General features: G+C 40.3%; 1 protein-coding gene across 1 annotated transcript; it reads left to right on the forward strand.

The window, feature by feature from the left end:
• The first annotated feature begins 763 nt into the window (after positions 1-763).
• LOC118213048 (intelectin-like) lies at positions 764-19817 on the forward strand. Its single transcript, XM_035391658.1, has 7 exons — positions 764-1188; positions 4269-4435; positions 7170-7417; positions 8196-8354; positions 8551-8671; positions 10353-10456; positions 19393-19817. The coding sequence occupies exons 1-7, from the start codon at positions 764-766 to the stop codon at positions 19543-19545; spliced, it is 1377 nt and encodes a 458-aa protein (XP_035247549.1). The 3' UTR covers positions 19546-19817.
• Positions 19818-20492: the final 675 nt, after the last annotated feature.

The raw sequence follows: 20492 nt of genomic DNA on the forward strand, positions 1-20492 counted from the left end.
CTGCCATGAAAGAGGGATTTAAAGTTTCATGATTCACAGAGTGGTGGCAGTTAGTCCAGGTATAGTCTAAAGAGATGTGTTGTCAGACCACTGCGGAAGATGGGTAGTGAGGGAGAGGTCTGAAGAGGGACAGGGAGTTAGTTCCATCGCTGGGGAGCTAGGGTGGAGAAGCTCTGTGATCCCTTTACTCGGGTGGGAGGGGGTACAAGGCGCCCTGCTGCAGAGTGGAGTGGTCAAGCAGGTGTATAGAATTGAATCAAGCTGGCAGGCTGGCAAGGAGAGAGTTGCCGTAATCAAGGCGGGAGGGTACCATAGCCTGGACGAGCAGCTGGGTGGAGGGCATAGTCAGGTATAGTCAAATCCTCCAGATGTTGTACAGAAGGAATCTACAGGACCGTAATGTTGCCTTGATGTGCTCCTTGAGGTCCAGCTGGTTGTCCAGGACCACCCACAGGCTCTTAGCAGAGTGAGAGGCAGTCACTGTGGTGCCATCAACCGTTATTGAGAGCGCACATAGTAGGGAGGTCTTGTATGGGAAGAAAAGCAGTTCAGTTTTGTTGAGGTTGAACTTCAGGTGGTGGCTAGCCATCCAGGTAGAGATGCCAGGCAGGAAGATATTTTATAATTAACCTGTGAGGTGGGGGGGGGAAGAGAAGACATGCGTGTCGTCTGCATAAGAGTGATAGGAGAAGCTGTGTGAATTAATAACTGAACCAAGAGATTTGGTGTGTATAGAGAACAGCAGAGGACCCAGTAAAGACCCATGTGGTGCTCCTGTAACAAGAGGATGTTCAACCCTGCATGCATCATCCTGTTCAGCGAGGATCAGAGCAGCATCGCTGGCATCTCTGGCTTCCAAGATGTACCTCAGGAGGAGATCCACCTTTACTTTTCCAAGTTTGGCCCAGCTGCTGTCAAGGCATCAGTCTCTGGTGTGGTCGACACAGACTTATTCTGGGACAGCATGCAAGAGCAACTACCTCAGCTGTCCAGGTTGGCAAAGAGATACAAGGACTGTGTCACCAACTCAGCAGATGTGGAGAGGTCCAACAGTATCTACAAACTGGTTCTATCATCCAGGAGGCGCTTACTGTCTGAGGCCAACATCAAGGCACTGGTGTTCCCCTACTTCAACCTAAAAGTGCAGTGTGCCACTGATTCAGATGGTGAGGATGACAACGGAATTTAGTAAATTTATGCCATCTGGCTCAGAGGGAAGGGTGGATTGTTGAGTGCAGTTGTGACACTTGTCTATGTCTAATCCGATGTTGTACGTAAATATCATCCTGTTCATCACTCACTGTTCATCAATCACTTTTACTTCCACTGTTAATGGCTAATGTTTTTCATGATTAATAACACTGCCTTCCCACCACGTTAACACAATAAAAGTGTCAATTGTCTGAGTGAATCCTGCTCTTTGTTTTTAATGAATTTTGTCAGGTTTCTGTTCCTATTTCTTTTTTTTTGGGCCACCAGATGACGGTAGTTCTGTTCCTTTTTCCTGGTTAATTGTATTATTGGTTCCAATTATTCTATTGTTTTTCAGTTGTGTCTAGTTATCCCTTCCCTCTGTGGTCTGATTGTGCATTGTGCCCTCCTGTGTGTCATTAGTGTCTTGTCTATTTAAGTCATTTTCTTCCCTGACTCAGGTGCTGGTTCCTTGTGTTTCTGCTTGTGTTTTCGCGTGTGTTTCCGTCGGTGAGTTTCGCCTGTGTGTTCCTGCCTGTTCTGTCTTCCAGAGTTCAGCTCCGCCCAAGTTCTCTTGAGTTTTTTTGGGATTTTTGGATTTTTATTCTGTTCTCTGTTTCTGAAGATTTGTGTTTTTTGAGAGTTTCCCTATGTGGCCTTTTGTTTGTGCTTTGTATTTTTGTAATTAAAGTATGTGTGAATTTTCCTTTTGCGGTTTTGGTTTTTTACTCTGCATTTAGGTCCATTCCCTCACCAGTCCTGAAAGAAGGAACCAGCCAGTACTGGACCCAGCATAGATTTTTTTTTTCCTTTTTTTTTTTTTACCCTGGGATTAGGGGACCATTCTATACCTATTCAGAATGGTCTAACTAGACCTCGCTAGCCAAGATGCAAACAGAAGTAAATAAATACATATTATCTAAGTATGTATTATGTGTGTGGCAGAGGATTGACATAGTGTAGGCTATATGTATTCACAATAGCCTAACAGCTAGCATCTTTATATTTAAAGCCAAGTTCAAAGCAAAACACAACCATCTGCTCCTCCATGTTTACAGTTTCCCAGGACATTATGACACTGTGACAATGACCCGGAAGTACATATGTGCTGTTATTTATATACATATTTGCTTGTGAGATCTTGCAAAGGTTTTGCAAGGGAATACAAAAGTATTTTCTTTTCTTTTTTTTCTCACCCATGTCCCTTTAGGGGTTCTGTACAATACACATTTCTATTTCCATGTTTTAAAATAACATGTACCACTTCTTTGTTGGCTCATGCATATGTATGAGAATATGAACTCTCTTTCCATTTCAAACATATTCAAAAGTATTCTTCTATTCAAAATATTCAATCGTATAAATGTTTTCCTTTTTGATGAATGTACTTTGTAATTTCACTGGTGTGCAATGAGACACTGTCCTACTTGGGTGACTGAAATCATCCCATCCACAGGTGGCGCTAGAGCCAATCATGTGTCCCCTGTGGGGCTGCTGGCCACGGTCGGCACTGGATTCTGTAAATGCGCCACTAACCGTTTGTGTGTTTACATGAATAACAGACATCCTCCTACTCAACATTGAACTCTGGTCTCTTATACTGCTACATTGCCAAGCCCAATATTTGTTTTTGTTTGCTTTTTTGGAGGTGAAGGGCGGTGTGGTGCGATGGAAGTATAATGTAAAGTACATGGATAAATCTGAGAAATATAAATATGGACTAGTAACACTGAGTTATACCTTATGCTGGAGGTAAAGTAAATAGGTGTGTGCAGCTGAATAGCAATTACACAGAAATTAATGTGAGGAATCAGACTAAAGAAAAAGAGGCAGGGTTGTAATTTATTTACTTCCTCTGCTTCCGTAAAGAAATGTCTGATACCTCCTTATTTAACCCAAAATCACAGAACCTGCCATAATAAATACAGGAATCTTCCTGCATACAAGCTTATTTTACACAACCCTTTCACCCAGACTGCAGATACAATCAATCGTCCTGCAAACCATTTCATTCATTTCATGGAAATTATGAGATTGATGATGGTTATGCTGTAAGTACTAAATGGAATTATTGATAAAATATAAGTGAGCTAATAAAATAAATGTCAGCTGAACTTTGTTTCTTTCAAAGTTTCTTTCAGAGATGCTACCCTGGGCCATTCTTGTGATGTCCTTCTTATTGGAGCCCTACCTATGTGATTTTAAAAGTGGTAAGCTAGTTTCCAAAGTATGCTAATGCAGAGCTTTCAGTGCCTTTAGTGACTAATGCATTTTTTAAATGTTTAATACCCATTTTTATGGGAATTATGACTTTAGAAGCTACTCCACAGCTCCTTGTTGTGCTGCCTGTCTATTTTCCAGCATTACAGCATCAATTTCTGCATCCACAGTGAACTAATTTCATTTTGGTTTCACATTTTGAAACCATGGTTTAAATCTATTTTATATTTTCTTGAAAAAGGACGCAGCTGAATCAATTCCTAGACTTACATTTATAGTATATAGTGGTTATTTGTTATATAGGCTAAAGGGAGAACATAGCAAGGTATATTACAGGTACACTGAGGAAAAAAAACAAGACAAAACACAAAATGGAAAAAGTAGTTGCAAAATACAAAGTGCAATATTTCTAAAGAAGTCGTTTCATAACTTTCATCATAAAAAAATTCAAGAGGTTACGCTTCTCCCTTCCCCTGCTTTGGAGTGCACTTTCACACGTCTCTCTCCTCTTACCTATCAATACCACAATTTATGTGAGCCGGAAACACACAGCTTTGGTGATTTATGTGAGCCGGAAACACACACAAATCGGATGCACTGCCGGGTGTTTGAAAAAAATGGGGAAAAACTACCCATATATTTTAACTGAGTCAATTAAAACATTTTTTAAAAACACTTATTTTTGCATTAAATATTTAGAAACAGTTGTGGACAGAGGGTACTGCATTTACAGTGTTGGAAAAATAAAATATTACAGTCTAAATTCCTGAAGGAGTGGCCTCTGGCTTTTTGAGTGATACGGTGAGGAGATGATTGTGAATTGAATGCTTTAATTTGCAGAGATGATTGTGATTTAGCTGTATAATCATTTACTCATGCATTTTTTCCTCCTGTTTTGCAGTAGATTCTCTGTATATTGTTGAGGACCCAGTCAACAACCCAGAAGCAGACAGACTGCTGAACAAGATCCGATACGTCGCCCGGAGCTGCAAAGAGCTCAAAGAAAAATATGAAGTTCATGACGGTATGCAACTATTTTCAGAATCCAGCAAGAACAATTGTGTAAGAAAGTCTTTTCTTTATAACAATGGAGGTTTAATGTAGGGCTGTCCCCTGAAAGTCGACGATTTGAATCATGTCAGAAACCCTTCAGTCGACTGAGATTCTTTGAGTCGAGCAGTCGGTTTTTTTTTTTTTTAGACAGTCAATGTGCATTACAATACCGGAATACATCATTATAGAGTCTTACAAAAATGGACAGTGGTTATATTACAATACTGAATTATGAATAAAATAAAGGGAATTGTAAATTTAGTGTTTATATTCTTGCAACCTGCGCGTGCTAGAAAAATTCCACGTGACAACATGCGTGCGCGGTAAACTGGAGGGAGAAGCCGAAACCTGAAGAACACTGCGTAACTTGGGAAAGTAAGACCACTCCCGTTAGATCATTCATTTTATAGGCCTATTATTTATTTTGTTGTGTAGGAAAAGCCTGAATACAAACGCCTCCTTTTTCATCTTAAATAATTATAGGCGAATCCTAATTTGTAAGAAAAACAGGAACAAGCACTGGGTGCTCAAGTATAGAAATATCTACAAGCTCTGGAGATCAGGAAAAACCAACAAGGTGCTCATTGAACAAAAGGGCAGAGATAACTCGAAGGGAGCTAAGAAGGGTGCCTCAGTGCAAAAAGTATAAAACTGGGCTCACGTCAATGCAGTTCAAGGCACTCTCGTGGAGGAAGGAATGAGTTCTAAAAAGCCTTTATTCAATTGGAATGAGGAATAAAAGAAAATGAATGACTGTCAACATTAGGTTCTCTTTATAGAGTTGTCAGTAAGGTAATTGATTATGCAAATGATCATTTATCCAATAAACATGCGCACGATGCCAGGCAAATTGCCACAAGGAAGTACATAATGATGAGAAGAAATAACGAGAAATAAATGTATATAATAATAAATAAAGATAACAATGACAAAAATATACAGACTATCCTGTGGAAAACATACACAGGAATTAGAGGTAGAAATGAAGTACAATATAAATCTTAATTATAAAAACGATGATATATGAATGAAATTGACTTTAGGTCGTTTTTATAATTAAGATTTATACTGTACTTCATTTCTACCAATTCATGTGTATGTTTTCCACAGAATAGTCTGTATATTTTTGTCATTGTATTATTTTACACGTTTATTTAGATTTATATATTACTTTTTGTATTTAAGAGAAATAAAAATGGTCTCGTTGAAGACGAGACGTCAGTTATTTCAAAGCTGACAATACCGTTTATTTAAACTGTTGTTTACAAACACATTATTTTCAACTAAAATAATTCAAATCTTAAATTGCTTCATTTGTTAATTTATTCTTTTACATGTTTGTTTAGATGTATAGGCTATATATATGTTAGGCTTCTTATATTTAAAGAGAAATAAAGAAGTAGCCTAGGCCCCTATCCTGTTGAAGAAGATATCAGTTATTTCAAAGCGGACAATGTCGTGAATGTATTTGTGTTTCGTTTGTTTGAAGCAAAATAAAGAAGTTATAAGAGCTAGGTTTAACCAGAAATACCTGTGTAGCCTACTGTCTCATTATTCCGACACGATTCCGACAAATCTGCACGCCGGCTAATGCATTGTCGGAAATTCATATCAGCCATCTGGCGTTATATGCAGTCGTCTTAACGGATTTATTGATGTTAAATGCTCAACAAAAATATTTATATGACTCTGTTGCACTTGACTATTTTAACGTGGTCTAAATCAGCACTGAAACGCATGCCAATGTACTATTTTGCCAGAAGGTCTTATAGACCTTTATATAAAAAACGAATCGCCGAATTGTCATATAGCACAGCCGAATCCGATTTGACTAAGAAAATTCTGAGTCGGGCACAGTCCTAGTTTAAAGTTCACAAGAAGCTGAAATGTAACCTTGCATTCACACAGCGAGCAGCTTGGTTGATGGGTTGCTCAAGTTTACTAGGCTGAGGAAGGGGCAGGAGCTTCTCGTTGTATCCTCTTAGTGGTCTTGTGCAGGTATATTTTATTGAAGAGAAAAAACGGTGTCATCAAAGGCGTATATTTGCCATAGACACATATCATCTCCATTTGTTTCTATTGTAATTTCAAGACATTGATAAATATGTCATTGCTATCTTGTTAGCCATATATCTATCTCTCATTAGTTATCCACCTTGCTAGCAACCTCTCTGTCCCTCTCACTAGCTGGCTAGTGATCTCTCCATACTTCTTTCACTAGATAGCTTCTTATTTAGTGATCTCTCTCACTAGCTAGCTAGCAAGCAAGTTGAAACTTTTTGTCATTTTTAGACGATTGTCCCTGTACTATTTTTATTTTTTATTTTTTTTAACAATGTCTAACACCGGGTGGGATTGCACCATAATAAGTTGTTTGTTCATTTTTCCTCACTAAGCAGAACTATAATTCGCAAAATGGTATCAAATCAGTTGGAGAAATAGGAAGCCCTAAAATCTGATTAGATGTTGATGGGCGATGCCCGCAAAAAGTTAACCTGGGCACCATTTTTCGGGTAACTTTGGTTGCTCAGGTTCCCAGTTTTAAGTGTTGATGCACGTTGCTCAGCTACATAGAGAATGAATGGACTTCCGGCAGCTCGTTTGAGTTGCTCACTGTGTGAATGCACCGTAACAGTTGCTTTTGTGCCATCAGTGGTATTCCATGTCCTATAGAGGGTTTATTAATTTCAAATGCCATTTTTCAGATGGGCTGTATTACCTCACTACCACAAATGGAATTCTGTACGAGGCGTTCTGTGACATGACCACGGCGGGTGGGGGCTGGACACTGGTGGCCAGCGTCCATGAGAATAACCTGTATGGGAAGTGCACTCTGGGGGATCGCTGGTCCAGCCAGCAGGGCAGCAACCCCAATCTGCCGGAGGGGGATGGAACCTGGAGCAACAAGGTTACGTTTGGGTCTCCTGAGGCTGCCACCTCTGATGACTACAAGGTGAACCACTCAGTGCTGCCCCTCAGACCCGACACCTCCCACTGAACTCACCATCTCACAGTACTGACCTCTCTTACAGCACTGACCATCTCACAGCATTAACCAAATCACAGCCCTGACTATCTCACAGAACTAACTAACTCACAGCACTGACTATCTCACAGTACTGACCATCACACAGAACTAACCAACTCAGAGTACTGACCTCTCACAAAACTAACCCCTCTCACAATACTGACCCCTTTAGCAGAACTAACCATCTAGCACTGAACCTATCACAGTACTGACCACTTCAAGAGAACTAAGCATCTCATAGCACTGAAATTCTCACAGTACTGACCCATTGCACAAAACTGACCCCTCTCACAGAACTAACCATCTCACAGTACTGACCCCTCTTACAAAAATGACCACCCACACCCATCCCCCGCAGAATTGACCCTTCTACATTTCTGCAGTACTGACCTCATTGACAGAGCTGGTCCTTCCTCCTGTCTCAGGTTCATAAAGATAGCCAGTCCAAAAGCACAGTGTACAGTTTACAAGAAAAAAGATCCTTATATAAAAGGAGGACTGAGACATACATGAAGAAATGGGAGAAGAGAAGGGCAGTTCTTTTCTCATTTTTATTGCATGCTGGGATTATAAAGATGCATATGTTGGTATTCAAATTGTAACACTATGATTAATAATTTAGTCCCATCCCATCTTTCATCTCAAGTTACTAAAGCTAGTTTTCAACACTGGTTTTTATCTTTGTGTGGGTTCCGTGTTCTAGAACCCCGGGTATTATGACATCACAGCGGAAGACGTGTCCGTGTGGCATGTTCGGAACAATGCAGAGATGAAAGAATGGATCGCCAAGTCCATCTTGCGCTACCACACAGAGACCAGCTTCCTGACTTTACAGGGAGGAAACCTCTACCAGCTGTTCAAGGTATTGCATCTATTTATGTATTAATGTATTTGGGAAGGCATTCATGCTTAAAACCACAAACAGCTGACTATCTAACAGCTGAAAGTACAATCTGCAAAATAAACTCTAGTTATTCATGTAATAAAGTAACTATATTTGTTTTGCAGAGCAGTCAGAAATGGGTTTTGCTGATGCTGATTGTCTTTCTGTGTTTCAGCGCTACCCTGTGAGATTCAATGCGGGCGCATGCAACACTGACAAAGGCCCAACTGTTCCTATAGTGTACGATTTTGGGAATGGAGAAACTACTGCAAATCTGTATGGCCCAAACGCAAGGGGTATGAAAGCATTAGAAACAGCCAGTTGTGTGTATTAGAAACAGCACAGACCAATGTGTGTATTATAAACAGCATGGAGTAGTGTGTGCTATAAATAGTACAGACTGATGTGTGTTTTAGAAACAGCACAGACTAGTGTGTATTACAAACAGCACAGACCGGTGTGTGTATTAGAAACAGCACAGACTGGAGTGTGTATTAGAAACAGCACAGACCGGTGTGTGTATACAGACAGCACAGACCGGTGTGTGTATTATAAACAGCACAGACTGGTGTGTGTATTAGAAACAGCACAGACTGGAGTGTGTTATAGAAACAGCACAGACTGTTGTGTGTCTTAGAAACAGCACAGACAAATGTGTGTATTATAAACAGCATGGAGTAGTGTGTGCTAGAAATAGTACAGACTGATGTGTGTTTTAGAAACAGCACAGACTAGTGTGTATTACAAACAGCACAGACCGGTGTGTGTATTAGAAACAGCACAGACTGGAGTGTGTATTAGAAACAGCACAGACCGGTGTGTGTATTAAAAACAGCACAGACTGGTGTGTGTATTAGAAAAAGCACAGACTGGAGTGTGTTATAGAAACAGCACAGACTGTTGTGTGTCTTAGAAACAGCACAGACTGTTGTGTGTATTAGAAACAGCACAGACCGGTGTGTGTATTATAAACAGCACAGACCGGTGTGTGTATTATAAAAAGCACAGACTGGTCTGTGTATTAGAAACAGCACAGACTGGAGTGTGTCATAGAAACAGCACAGACTGTTGTGTGTATTAGAAACGGCACAGACCGGTGTGTGTATTAGAAACAGCACAGACCGGTGTGTGTATTAGAAACAGCACAGACTGGTGTATTAGAGAAATAGTACAGACCGGTGTGTGTATTAGAAACAGCACAGATTGGTGTGTGTATTATAAACAGCACAGACTGGTGTGTGTTAGAGAAACAGCACAGATTGGTGTGTGTATTAGAAACAGCACAGACCGGTGTGTGTATTATAAACAGCACAGACTGGTGTGTGTATTAGAAACAGCACAGACTGGTGTGTGTAACAGAAACAGCACAGACTGGTTTGTGTATTAGACACAGCAAAGACCAGTGTGTGTATTAGAAACAACACAGACTGTTGTGTGTATTAGAAACGGCACAGACCGGTGTGTGTATTAGAAACAGCACAGACTGGTGTGTGTATTAGACACAGCACAGACCAGTGTGTGTATTAGAAACAACACAGACTGTTGTGTGTATTAGAAACGGCACAGACCGGTGAGTGTATTAGAAACAGCACAGACCGGTGTGTATAGAGACAGCACAGACCGTTGTGTGTATTAGAAACAGCACAGACCGGTGTGTGTGTTAGAAACAGCACAGACCAGTGTGTGTATTAGAAACAGTACAGACCGGTGTGTGTATTATAAACAGCACAGACTGGTGTGTGTTAGAGAAACAGCATGGACTGGTGTGTGTATTAGAAACAGCACAGACCGGTGCGTGTATTATACACAGCACAGACCGGTGTGTGTATTATAAACAGCACAGATTGGTGTGTGTATTAGAAACAACACAGACTGGCCTGTAATGTAATGTAATGAGTGTATTACAACCCATACTGATATGCTTATGGAGACAACACAGACAGAGATGTTATCATTCTCTTCTCATTTTTGTTACAGGGGAGTTTACTGCAGGTTTTATCACTTTCCGAGTCTTCAACAATGAGAGGGCAGCTATGGCCATCTGCTCTGGAGTCAGTCCCAGGGGATGCAACACAGAAACTGTAAGACTGCTTATAGCATGTTGTGCTTTATAGGACATGCATATGACTGCTTATAGCATGGCGTGCTTCATAAGACATACATATGACTGCTTATAGCATGGTGTGCTTCATAAGACATACATATGACTGCTTATAGCATGGTGTGCTTTATAAGACATACATATGACTGCTTATAGCATGTTGTGCTTTATAGGACATGCATATGCCTGCTTATAGCATGGCAGGATTTTTAAGACATACATATGACTGCTTATAGCATGGTGTGCTTCATAAGACATACATATGACTGCTTATAGCATGGTGTGCTTTATAAGACATACATATGACTATATCTAAAGCAAAGTGTTCATTGGAGTGTATAATAATGGCTAGCTATGATTACTCTAAGTTAGAACTAAGGAATAACTGGCATGTTCACTGTGCACAGTTCATTTAAACAGAAAGCTATTTCCCCATGTGCTCACCACTACTTTAAATTAGGAAATATCTGAATTAGAAAGTAAGCTAGAATTTCTTAATAAGAGATATTTGTTTGAAAACAAACTGCCCACGTCTACTACTGTTGGGAAGTTTGATTCATTAAACTGAATCAGTATGTTTGAGTCAGTTCATCTAAATGAATCGTACTTTCCAGTCATTGATTCATTCAATTTATTTTCCCAGACTGCAGTGCGCCTCCGGCTCCTACGTGATGCTTTGTTTTGGTTCTGCTGACAATAAATCACTTTTTCCGAATATAGGGTATAGCAGGGAAATAACTAACGGCTTTAGTTTTTGACATTATTCTGAAAATATAACTAGAGATGCATTAATAATTTTTTTATACAAATAACCTTGGCTATGATTACACCACCATGAAATTTGATGTTACCATTTTGACTAAAGTTAAAGTTGAGTTAAGTAAATGCAGATTCAACTCAGATTGGGAGTTGAACAAATCCAATCAATTGTTTTAAGAATAGTCGACTGACATCAGACTAATAACGCTGATGGGGGGGGTGGGGAGGGTCTACACGTCTGCCTGGCTAGCAATCCCAGCAAGCTGCTATATCAAAAATATCTGCGATCTGTTTGTCACTAAACGTCTGTTTTACGATTACATACATCAGGATTCCTTGACATAAACACAATACAGTAGCCGAAAAACACTTCCGGTGAAAAATAATTCACTTGCAAATAGCCAAAACAGACTTCTGGAAATATCTGCCGAAATATTTATTGAACTCTCCTGGCGTTCGTTGGAGACAAAGAGATGATAATTCTGCATGTTTACCTGAAATACGTTGTTAAAGGCAAGCTTGATGCAACTATCTAAAAAGTGAGTGTTGCATTTTACCGTGGATTAGGTTTTGCCCCGGCTGCCTTATTTATACTATAGCCATGCTTAAGCTCGGTTCACAACGTCAAAGGTTATAACTACTATTGAAACAACATAGGCTAGAGTAATACTCAGTACTGTAATGATAATAATAACTATAATATTATGTTTATTGCATTTAGATGGGTCCACTTGGAACATTTTTGTCCTTAGCGTGATGTTGAAAGTTTACATAAAGTTGCTTTACACAACGATGTAATTTGATTGATTCAGAATATTATTCTATGTTTACAACGTTATGATACTAAAATGCATCTCTGACAAGCACAGGGGTTAAACTGGGGGTAAATGCGGGTGGACGGTGTTCACCCACCTTTGATAAATAAATAAATCATTTTGACCGGCAATTTTACAAATAACTATGACAATCCAGTCCATTTAGGCTCCAGTCCAGTGGCGGCTGGCGATAAACATTTTGGGGGGGCGCAGTTTTGGGGGTGACAAACAAACTGAAGCAGCACTTCATAGCTAAGCAAAATAAATAAATAAATAAATAAATAAATCTAAAAACAACACAACACACTAATGTTGCCTAAACACTGACCAGTACCACTACTTGAACAAAATTTGTCCTCCTTAATAATATAAAATAATATGTAGAGATGACAAAATGCCCATTTCACCTACATCACCTAAAGTTACCAACAGGCAACAGCTCAATTTCTAAATATGGAACTACTAAAGTCATTTTTACTGCCAGTTACATTCTATGAAGTCATAAAAAGAGTAGGAAAATATTAGCTAACCCCAAGGTCATTATAGAGCCTTCTGCTGCCATCTTCTGGACAAAATGTGAATATGTGAATGCTGAAGTTGATAGGAAGCAACAAAATTCACCAACCCACGGAATATCCCGGGATTATCGGAGCTCTCACTCTCATCCTGGCTACGCAAAGCCAACTCAAAGGCTCCACAAAATTTCACACAGTCTATTATTCTGGACAGGATGTGTCGATTTTGTCACCTCTTCGTTGTGCCTTCTAATGCCAATCCTGTAGCCTTCATCTAGCTGTTCAGCAGATGTTATAGGTCTTGTACCCCCGTCGTTGTCCACAAGGCTTCGGCGCCGACACTCTGAAATAGCAAACAGGAAAAGCAATAAAAGGCATTACTTACACCACATCCAGCTAGCCAACTCCGTTAGTCATAACAAGAGCGGGAGAAGCCCCGGGGGTAGGCTCATCCTCGATCACTTGCCTGCTGCTGAATTTGTAAATCGGGTCGGTCCGGTCCAAGCTCCGTTATTCTATTTTTTTTCTTCCAGTGAACGCCTTGTGAAAGGGCGTTTTTGTAAGGAAATGACCGAATTTTCTTTGATTTCCGCAGATCCACTTGAAGTTGCCATCTCCTGAAAATACCGGTCAGCTAGCTAAGGAGCAGGAGTGACAGTTGCGCATCCGTAGCTATATTAATGGTAGGAAAAATCTGAAGCAACCATTTAGAGAGCAGCCTCGGGTCACCTGCTTGCCAAAAGTTGAAGGACTTACATACACACTGGCTGTGTCCGAATAGTCAAAATTACGTCCTATGTCTTTTCCTAGCCACTTTCGCTTGACCTCGATGGAAAACGTCATGAGGTTATGGAAAGATGTGAAGGAGAATTCATAAGGACTTAGAAAAGACAACCGCGGTGCTAAGAGAATCCGACTGCACTTACACTAGGCTACGTAATTATGCGACGGCGGATGTTATTGACGTGGGTCTGCTGTGGAAAACTACAATGTTCCGAAGGCGGACTACCAAAAGCGCATCTTAAATACTTTGCCCTGTGCGTTCTTACCGTGTTGTTAAATATTACTTCATTACCAAGGTTGGAATTGAAAAAAAAAAGAATATAGGCTACCAGTCACAAAAGTGAAACAAAATGGTTGTCACATTGAGAATGGTTGCTCACGCTCACCTTGTGTATATACAGACCCCGCATTGGCCTTTTGACCGTACCTCAACGTCGCCGCCATATTGGACCAGGCAAGACTGGCCTGAAAACAAATACAAGTAGGCTTAGCATTTAGAGAATTCGAACAGCTCTTATCATGGCTGCCACTTAAGCCGCGTTTCCACCGCAGGAACTATACCCCGGAACTAGGAACCTTTTGAGGAACTCAGTGCGTTTCCACCGCAGGAACTAGGGTCTAAATTTAGTTCCTGGGGCTTTATTTTACCCCCCAAAAGGTTCCTGCTCGGGGGGTAGTACTTTCCGAAAGTACAGGAACCTTTTGGATGGAGCTTGCAGCGCTGAACATTTCTGATTGGTCGAGTACTCGCAGCATTTTTTTGTGTTTTTTGTTTTCAGGCGCCATGTTTAATAATAAGCAGGCGCAAACCAATTTATTTTCATAATAACTTCAAATCAAACTTGTATGTTATGCGGCGCAGTAGCCTACTTTTGGTTATAGCCTGCCAACGTCTTGGAATTATAACGTGTGCTCTTCTGCTCTTTTCTTGCTTTAGTATTCGTTTTATAAAATGCTAAGCATTCGTGCTGGGACAGCATATTACGTACTAAAACATTCAAACGGATTAATTCGGTTGCTGAATATTTTCTTCCGGATTTTCTTTGTTAGCCCTTTGTAATTGACTCAAAACGTTTGATACAGTTATGTGAGGTATGCAGTAGTTCTGCGTAATTAACATTGGTGATACAGTAAAAGCAAACTGGAAATCACCTTCCGCACTTTTTGTCAGGGTAAAATAAAAGGTTAATTCTAGTAACCGTCCCTTTAGCTTTTTCAGACTGCCGTAATTTTACTCCATTTTACTGCCATTCTTCAATTCCACGAAAAGACCAGGAAGACTATGGACTAATTTATGGTGCATGGTTCGCATCTGGAGGGCACACTTCGCTGCTCGGCTAGCAGTAACTTCGAAGGAAAGCAAACGGTGGCTGTACCACTACTAATTTACATTTTCACGCAAGTGCGAGTTTTCGTTCTATTCTTGTCATTTTGCGATTAGCCTATATGGAATTGACGACGAGAAAGTAATCAAACAGCAAATTGTTTACAACGTGTGCATGTTTTCTGCTGTTGTTGCCAGTTATACATATAAATGTGAATGCATTCTGTCGCTTCGGATGTCAAGACATGAATGTTCGCATAAAAACATAATGAATGTGTTTGAGAGGATATATGAAAATCAATAAATACAAAAGTAACCATATATAGTAATTGTTGGTAACCCGTTGTATATAAGTGGAATAAACCCCTCCGGGCTGTCCCGGTTATTAGAAAATAATGTAGGCTACTTCGGTGGTAGTATGGGGTTACAGAAGAAATCATATGACAGATGGACCGACGACAACATCGCTTTTTCATACGTCAGTGGGCTAATTTGCCTAATCTTTGCGGTACTTTAGACCCCGGTGGAAACGCAGACAACCATTGGCTGAAGGAACCTTTTAGTTCCTGGTAAAGTAGTTCCTGGGACTGAAAGTTCTGGGTAATTTTGGTGGAAATGCGGCTTTAGATACTTCCGGGGCATTTCACTCAGTTAGGAACCTTCCTAAGCAAAAAAGACTATTCGGACCAAGCGGCCAAAACCAGACTTCGTTTTTGAAGCTTATTTCCTGGTGTTGTTGTTCCTGGTTGCTCACTAGCGCCACTACGGTTGGCTCCAGTATAGGTGTTTTCATATCCGGTTTCCATGTAAGTCTACGGTACAAATGCGGTCAAAATACAAAGTCAATAATTTTTTCTCATGACAACAAATAGTCACAATATGTGTATTTTATTCATCTTATGACTGTCCATGGGTCGATTTCATGATTTATTGTGTCATTTGGGCACTGTTATAATATTTGTTGTGGACCAATGAGGTACAGTTTGCGTCACTTCCTGATTACTGTGGAGGACTAGGCTACAGTAAGGGCTACAGTCTATGGTCACTGGGATGGGAGGTGGCGCCTTGACATTGCGGCTCCGACCACGGTCCACCTGTGCGAAGTCAGAAAATGCAGGCATCCCATTTCATAGTGATTTCATTATGGCGTGTGCTATTTACAGCTGCACTAGACGACCATAAAATAATCCTCCTCAGAAGTTTTTCGGTAGCCGAGTCATTTTTACTATTTCCTTTAGCCTACTTAACCAAATAATTAGTTGGCAGAAAGCGTAATCAGCTTGCTATATTTGGTAGTCCAGTAGCCTATGCTAAAACAGTTCGCAACTTCGGCTACCAAGCCATTTGACTAGCTAGCTAACCCTAAACTGCAAATATTAAATCTGTCAAACGTGTTTGACGGCTTGTCAGTCGTGTACATTCCGTAAATGTCTACCTGGGCCATGCTTCACGCATGTGACAAAGCTACTATAATTCCGATTTTGGGATAAACACTGCAAAATTTTCAGTTTCACGAAGCGAATTAAGAGTCTTAAGGTTTATTTGCTGAATAGCATACAACACACGATGAAATCACACACACAGAATTTAACGAAATTAACCATCTTTGTAAGACTGGCATTTAGGAAGGAACATGTTTTTAGCATTTAAGAGATCGACAAGAGCATTTAGACAGTGGTTCTCAGAATCGGTCCTGGGGGCTCCTTGCGTATATTGGCTTTTCTCCATTGGTTTTGATAATAAAAATAAAAGTCTAATAACAATTAGAAATTCAATGTAGGCTACATTATTTTTGTCTTCATGCACCAGGTGGAAAACTTGCTGTACAAAGTGTGTTGTCATATTTACACGTCTGCAGATCAGTTAAGATTTGTTAATCACCGCTGACAATGTTAATTTTTATTCGGTAGAAAGTGACTTGCGAACGATCGGTCAGCTAGTGTCACCCAGCAAGTGAACAAACGATGATGGAGTAGCTAGTAGCAGTTACTGGCTCATTAACTGACTGTGACAAAAACCTGCGACGATAACTTGCTCGGTTAACAGCAGGTCTACCAGACAGTTATTAGAAAATGAGCCTAGTCAAATCACCAGTAGCCTACACATCTCTGATTGATTGACCATCAGTGTAGTCAATGTTCTTCCCCTGTGGTTCATATTGCTAATGCGTGAGCTAACCACGGATAGCCTACCTAGCTCACTGGCAAGCTGATATGCTAGTTAAGCATATTCGTTTTGCTGAGAAACATAAATTGAAGATAACTGAACATAATTGTATTATTAATGCCATACATATAACGTGATTACATGACACAGTACAGTCACGGATGGAAATTAAACTCCGTAAACATTTGATAATATATTTCAAAACATAACGGCAGACAGTCAGCTAGCCTCAAGTTCGTTCTGCAATCGTTCGTTCAGGTTGATGGGCTTTTCTGCACCGGACTGTCAATCACATTATAAAAACCACAAGACCGCATAACTCTATGGTTTTGGCTCCAAATCGACAACATGGCCGCGCCCACCATTGAGCTTCAAAACGTGTTTTAGAGACCCACGGAGAGTCAATGGGTGACGTCACAGTAGCTTTGTCCATATTTTTTACAGTCTCTGGGACTAAGCCAAGAAGGTATACCTTAGCTAAGGAGGCGCTGGGAAACAGCTCAAGACCTAAAGGAAGACCTTAAAGTAATAATCTCGAAGATTTTCATTAAAATAAATGTCTGTTAAGTCACTATCTATCGCCGAATTAGGTAAAACAATGGTGATTGAGCCTATTATTATATTAATTTATATTATTATTATTATTATAATTTATGATAAAGAACTGGGTGTCTGTGGCGACATTCCCGGGAAAAAATCACAAGCGGCGCATAGTTAGTGACGCGTTTTCCATCACCCATCAGTGGTTGGTCCGCCAAAGAGGGTAGGCGGAGCTAACGGAACAGGCTCGCTCTTGAACTCACTTGTGTGTGAGCGGCGTACTGTTTTTTCTGGTGTCTGATAGCGTTACAGAGAAGGGGGGGGGGGGGGGTGGTGGTGGTTATGGAACCCTAATAAGTTTTTGTGTAACATGAGAGGTCATATTATTTGTTGATGTAGATTTTGTATTACATTTTATGACAATGTAACGTTACTAAATTACATGGCTAACGCTAGCTACCGGACCATGTCAAGAAAGATAACATTAGTTTAGACAACGTTGCGCACAGTATCCATCTCTCATATCAGGTAACATTGCGTTAGATAGCTAGCTAATGTAATTAACACAATCTAAGGTCAGCTAACAATTATAAAAAAACGCTAGCTAACGCTACCGACCGGTACCGACCTCGCAAACCGTCTCTCGAATGCAGTGTTCCCTTGCTGCAACATTGCAGTGTAGCTAACCAGTTAAGGCCAGTTCAGATCAATGATTTGCAACGAGACTGGATGCAACTTGCAAAATTCCAAGACGTCTGATTGTAAACGTTCTAAAACTGCACTTGGCGATTTGACAAGGTGGGTCTTTTGAGACCCCAGGGCAGGCAACGGCTCTGCTACTAACCAGTTCTCATTGCTGCAGTTTTCTCTGCAACATTCTAAAACCGTTTCATCTCGTTGCAAATCATTGATCTGAACTGGCCTTAACGTTACCGTTATTTACATTGCCGTCAAGTTCATCAATATATTATAATGATCGGAATAAAGCCAGCGTATAGGTGGAGCAGAGCCGGGTCTGATTTCTGTGTAAAGATGTCAAGCCGGAGAAAACTAAATAAAAGAATACGGCAGTATGGATTAGCGTTGTTATTATTTTATTACGCTTCCTCACATGTTCCTTCAGCCTTGATTCCCTTTTTTTGATGAAATTTCCTTTGTTTTTGTTTTATTCGTCTTGTTCTGATTGCTAATTTAACACCCAGCTCAGCTTTATTCTCGAACAGTTTAGCTAGCAAAACCGGAAACACCAGGGGTAACACTTTGCAAGGCAGTTGTTTCAAAAATATAACACAACAATCATTCACGAAAAAGACTGTTTATTGTGCACAAGATACATAATTGCACGAGCCACAGCGAATCCCGCAAATTCTCCTCTGCAGTGTGAAGATGTTCATACTGGGCAAAAGGATAAAGAACGTTTGTGGAAATTGATCATCACTAATTCTACCCCAGGTCTGCTACAGCATTTTAACCTGGCTCGGCAGTGTAAAGACAGTTTAAGTTAGCCTAATGTTAGACAACGAATGAGTATGTACATAACGCTACTTTTATAACAGCCATTTTTTATTCAATAAATAGTAGGCTAAGTGTTATAGTTGGCGTGGCCCAGGTGCCAACTGACGTCACACAGGTGACATTGGTTGGATCCAGTTGGATCTATGGGAAGTGAGGTCCAAAAACACACCTGCAATTACCGCTTCTCGCCATTGGTACCGCCAAAGAGGACAAAACATAAATCTTTGAGATTGTAACTTTATGGTATACCTTATGACACACGTAGCGCTAAGGAGACTCTGGGAAACGCAGCCCAGAGCAAAGGAGCCTCTCTTTGCAGTGTGTAGGGAACAAATGAGTCATCATGGCCTTCAGCTCAGTGTCAGCTACAGTTCTGTGGCATTTTCACCAGTTTCAGTTTCACCTGCATCAGCTTCAGCTTCATAGTTGTCTCAGCTTCAGCTCTGTTTTGGCTGCTACCTACCTCTCTTTCAGCTTCAGTTTTTCTGTTGTATTGCAGTACTGTGTGGGTGGAGGGGGCCATTTCCCTGAAGCTGCACCACGTCAGTGTGGGGATTTTGCTGCGTTCGACTGGAATGGCTATGGAACCAAAACAGAATGGAGTTCCTCTCTGGATATGATTGAGTCTGCCATGCTGCTGTTTTACCGCTGAAGAGACGCCATTTCTCCCCGTCACTCTTCATTGTTATTATTACATTGCAGCAAATCTCTTTCTCCTATCTTTGCTTAATTACAGGTCAAAAGGGGTTCTCTGTTATTTAGGCTTTTACAGAGAAAGCAGGATACTACTTCATCTTTTAACTGTTTTAGCAGGTTTAAGTGATGTGTAATCCACTTTGTTCTGTTTTTCATATTTCAGAATATAAAATTTGTGTTGGGCAGTACAATTGTAAAAACTGAATAAATATATGATATTATGCAACACTTACGTTTTCACGTTTTCCTTTTAATGTAAGTTCATGGGTGATAAAAACTGATACTGAATTTTCCATAATGGAAATGTGAAGCAGCTTTGCTTAAACCAGAAATGTTCATTCATAATAAACAAATGACCTCCTTTCAGTGGAAGACTTCCTTTTCACCCCCTAAACACAATTTCGCATGTGAATTTAATCCCAAGTGCTTTACAGTGAATAATTATAATAAAGAGGAATTATTTATGACGTGTGAAAGCTTCTCAGAGGGTAAGGTTGGGAGGGTAAGAATTTGGCATCGCACCAAACAGTGGCGGCTGCTGAGCTGAAAACTGAGGAGGCAGAAAATTTCCCCACTGATTTTTGGTCTCAATTTCCTTCATTAACCATACAGTGATTAAGTCATAAAATACTCAATACCATCAGATATAGCCAGCTCTCCTCAATTAGGTTAGACAAGCAGCTTTTTACCTGTGTTGAAGAAATGTGCACATTTCAAGGAACATTTTTTTAAATGATGCATTCATGTACTCTTTGTTTTCTGCACTTGAATAATATTCATGGCAAGCATGAGCAATATGGCAATTTTGTGTTTTAAATTATATTAAAGTACAGGTTTTGTTAGATATAGCCTTTATTTATGGCAGGTTGTGCTGAAATCTAACGAGGTAGTTAACAGAGTGGT

The sequence above is a fragment of the Anguilla anguilla genome, chromosome 14 (assembly GCF_013347855.1).
Source record: "Anguilla anguilla isolate fAngAng1 chromosome 14, fAngAng1.pri, whole genome shotgun sequence".
NCBI classification, from domain to species: Eukaryota; Metazoa; Chordata; class Actinopteri; order Anguilliformes; family Anguillidae; genus Anguilla; species Anguilla anguilla.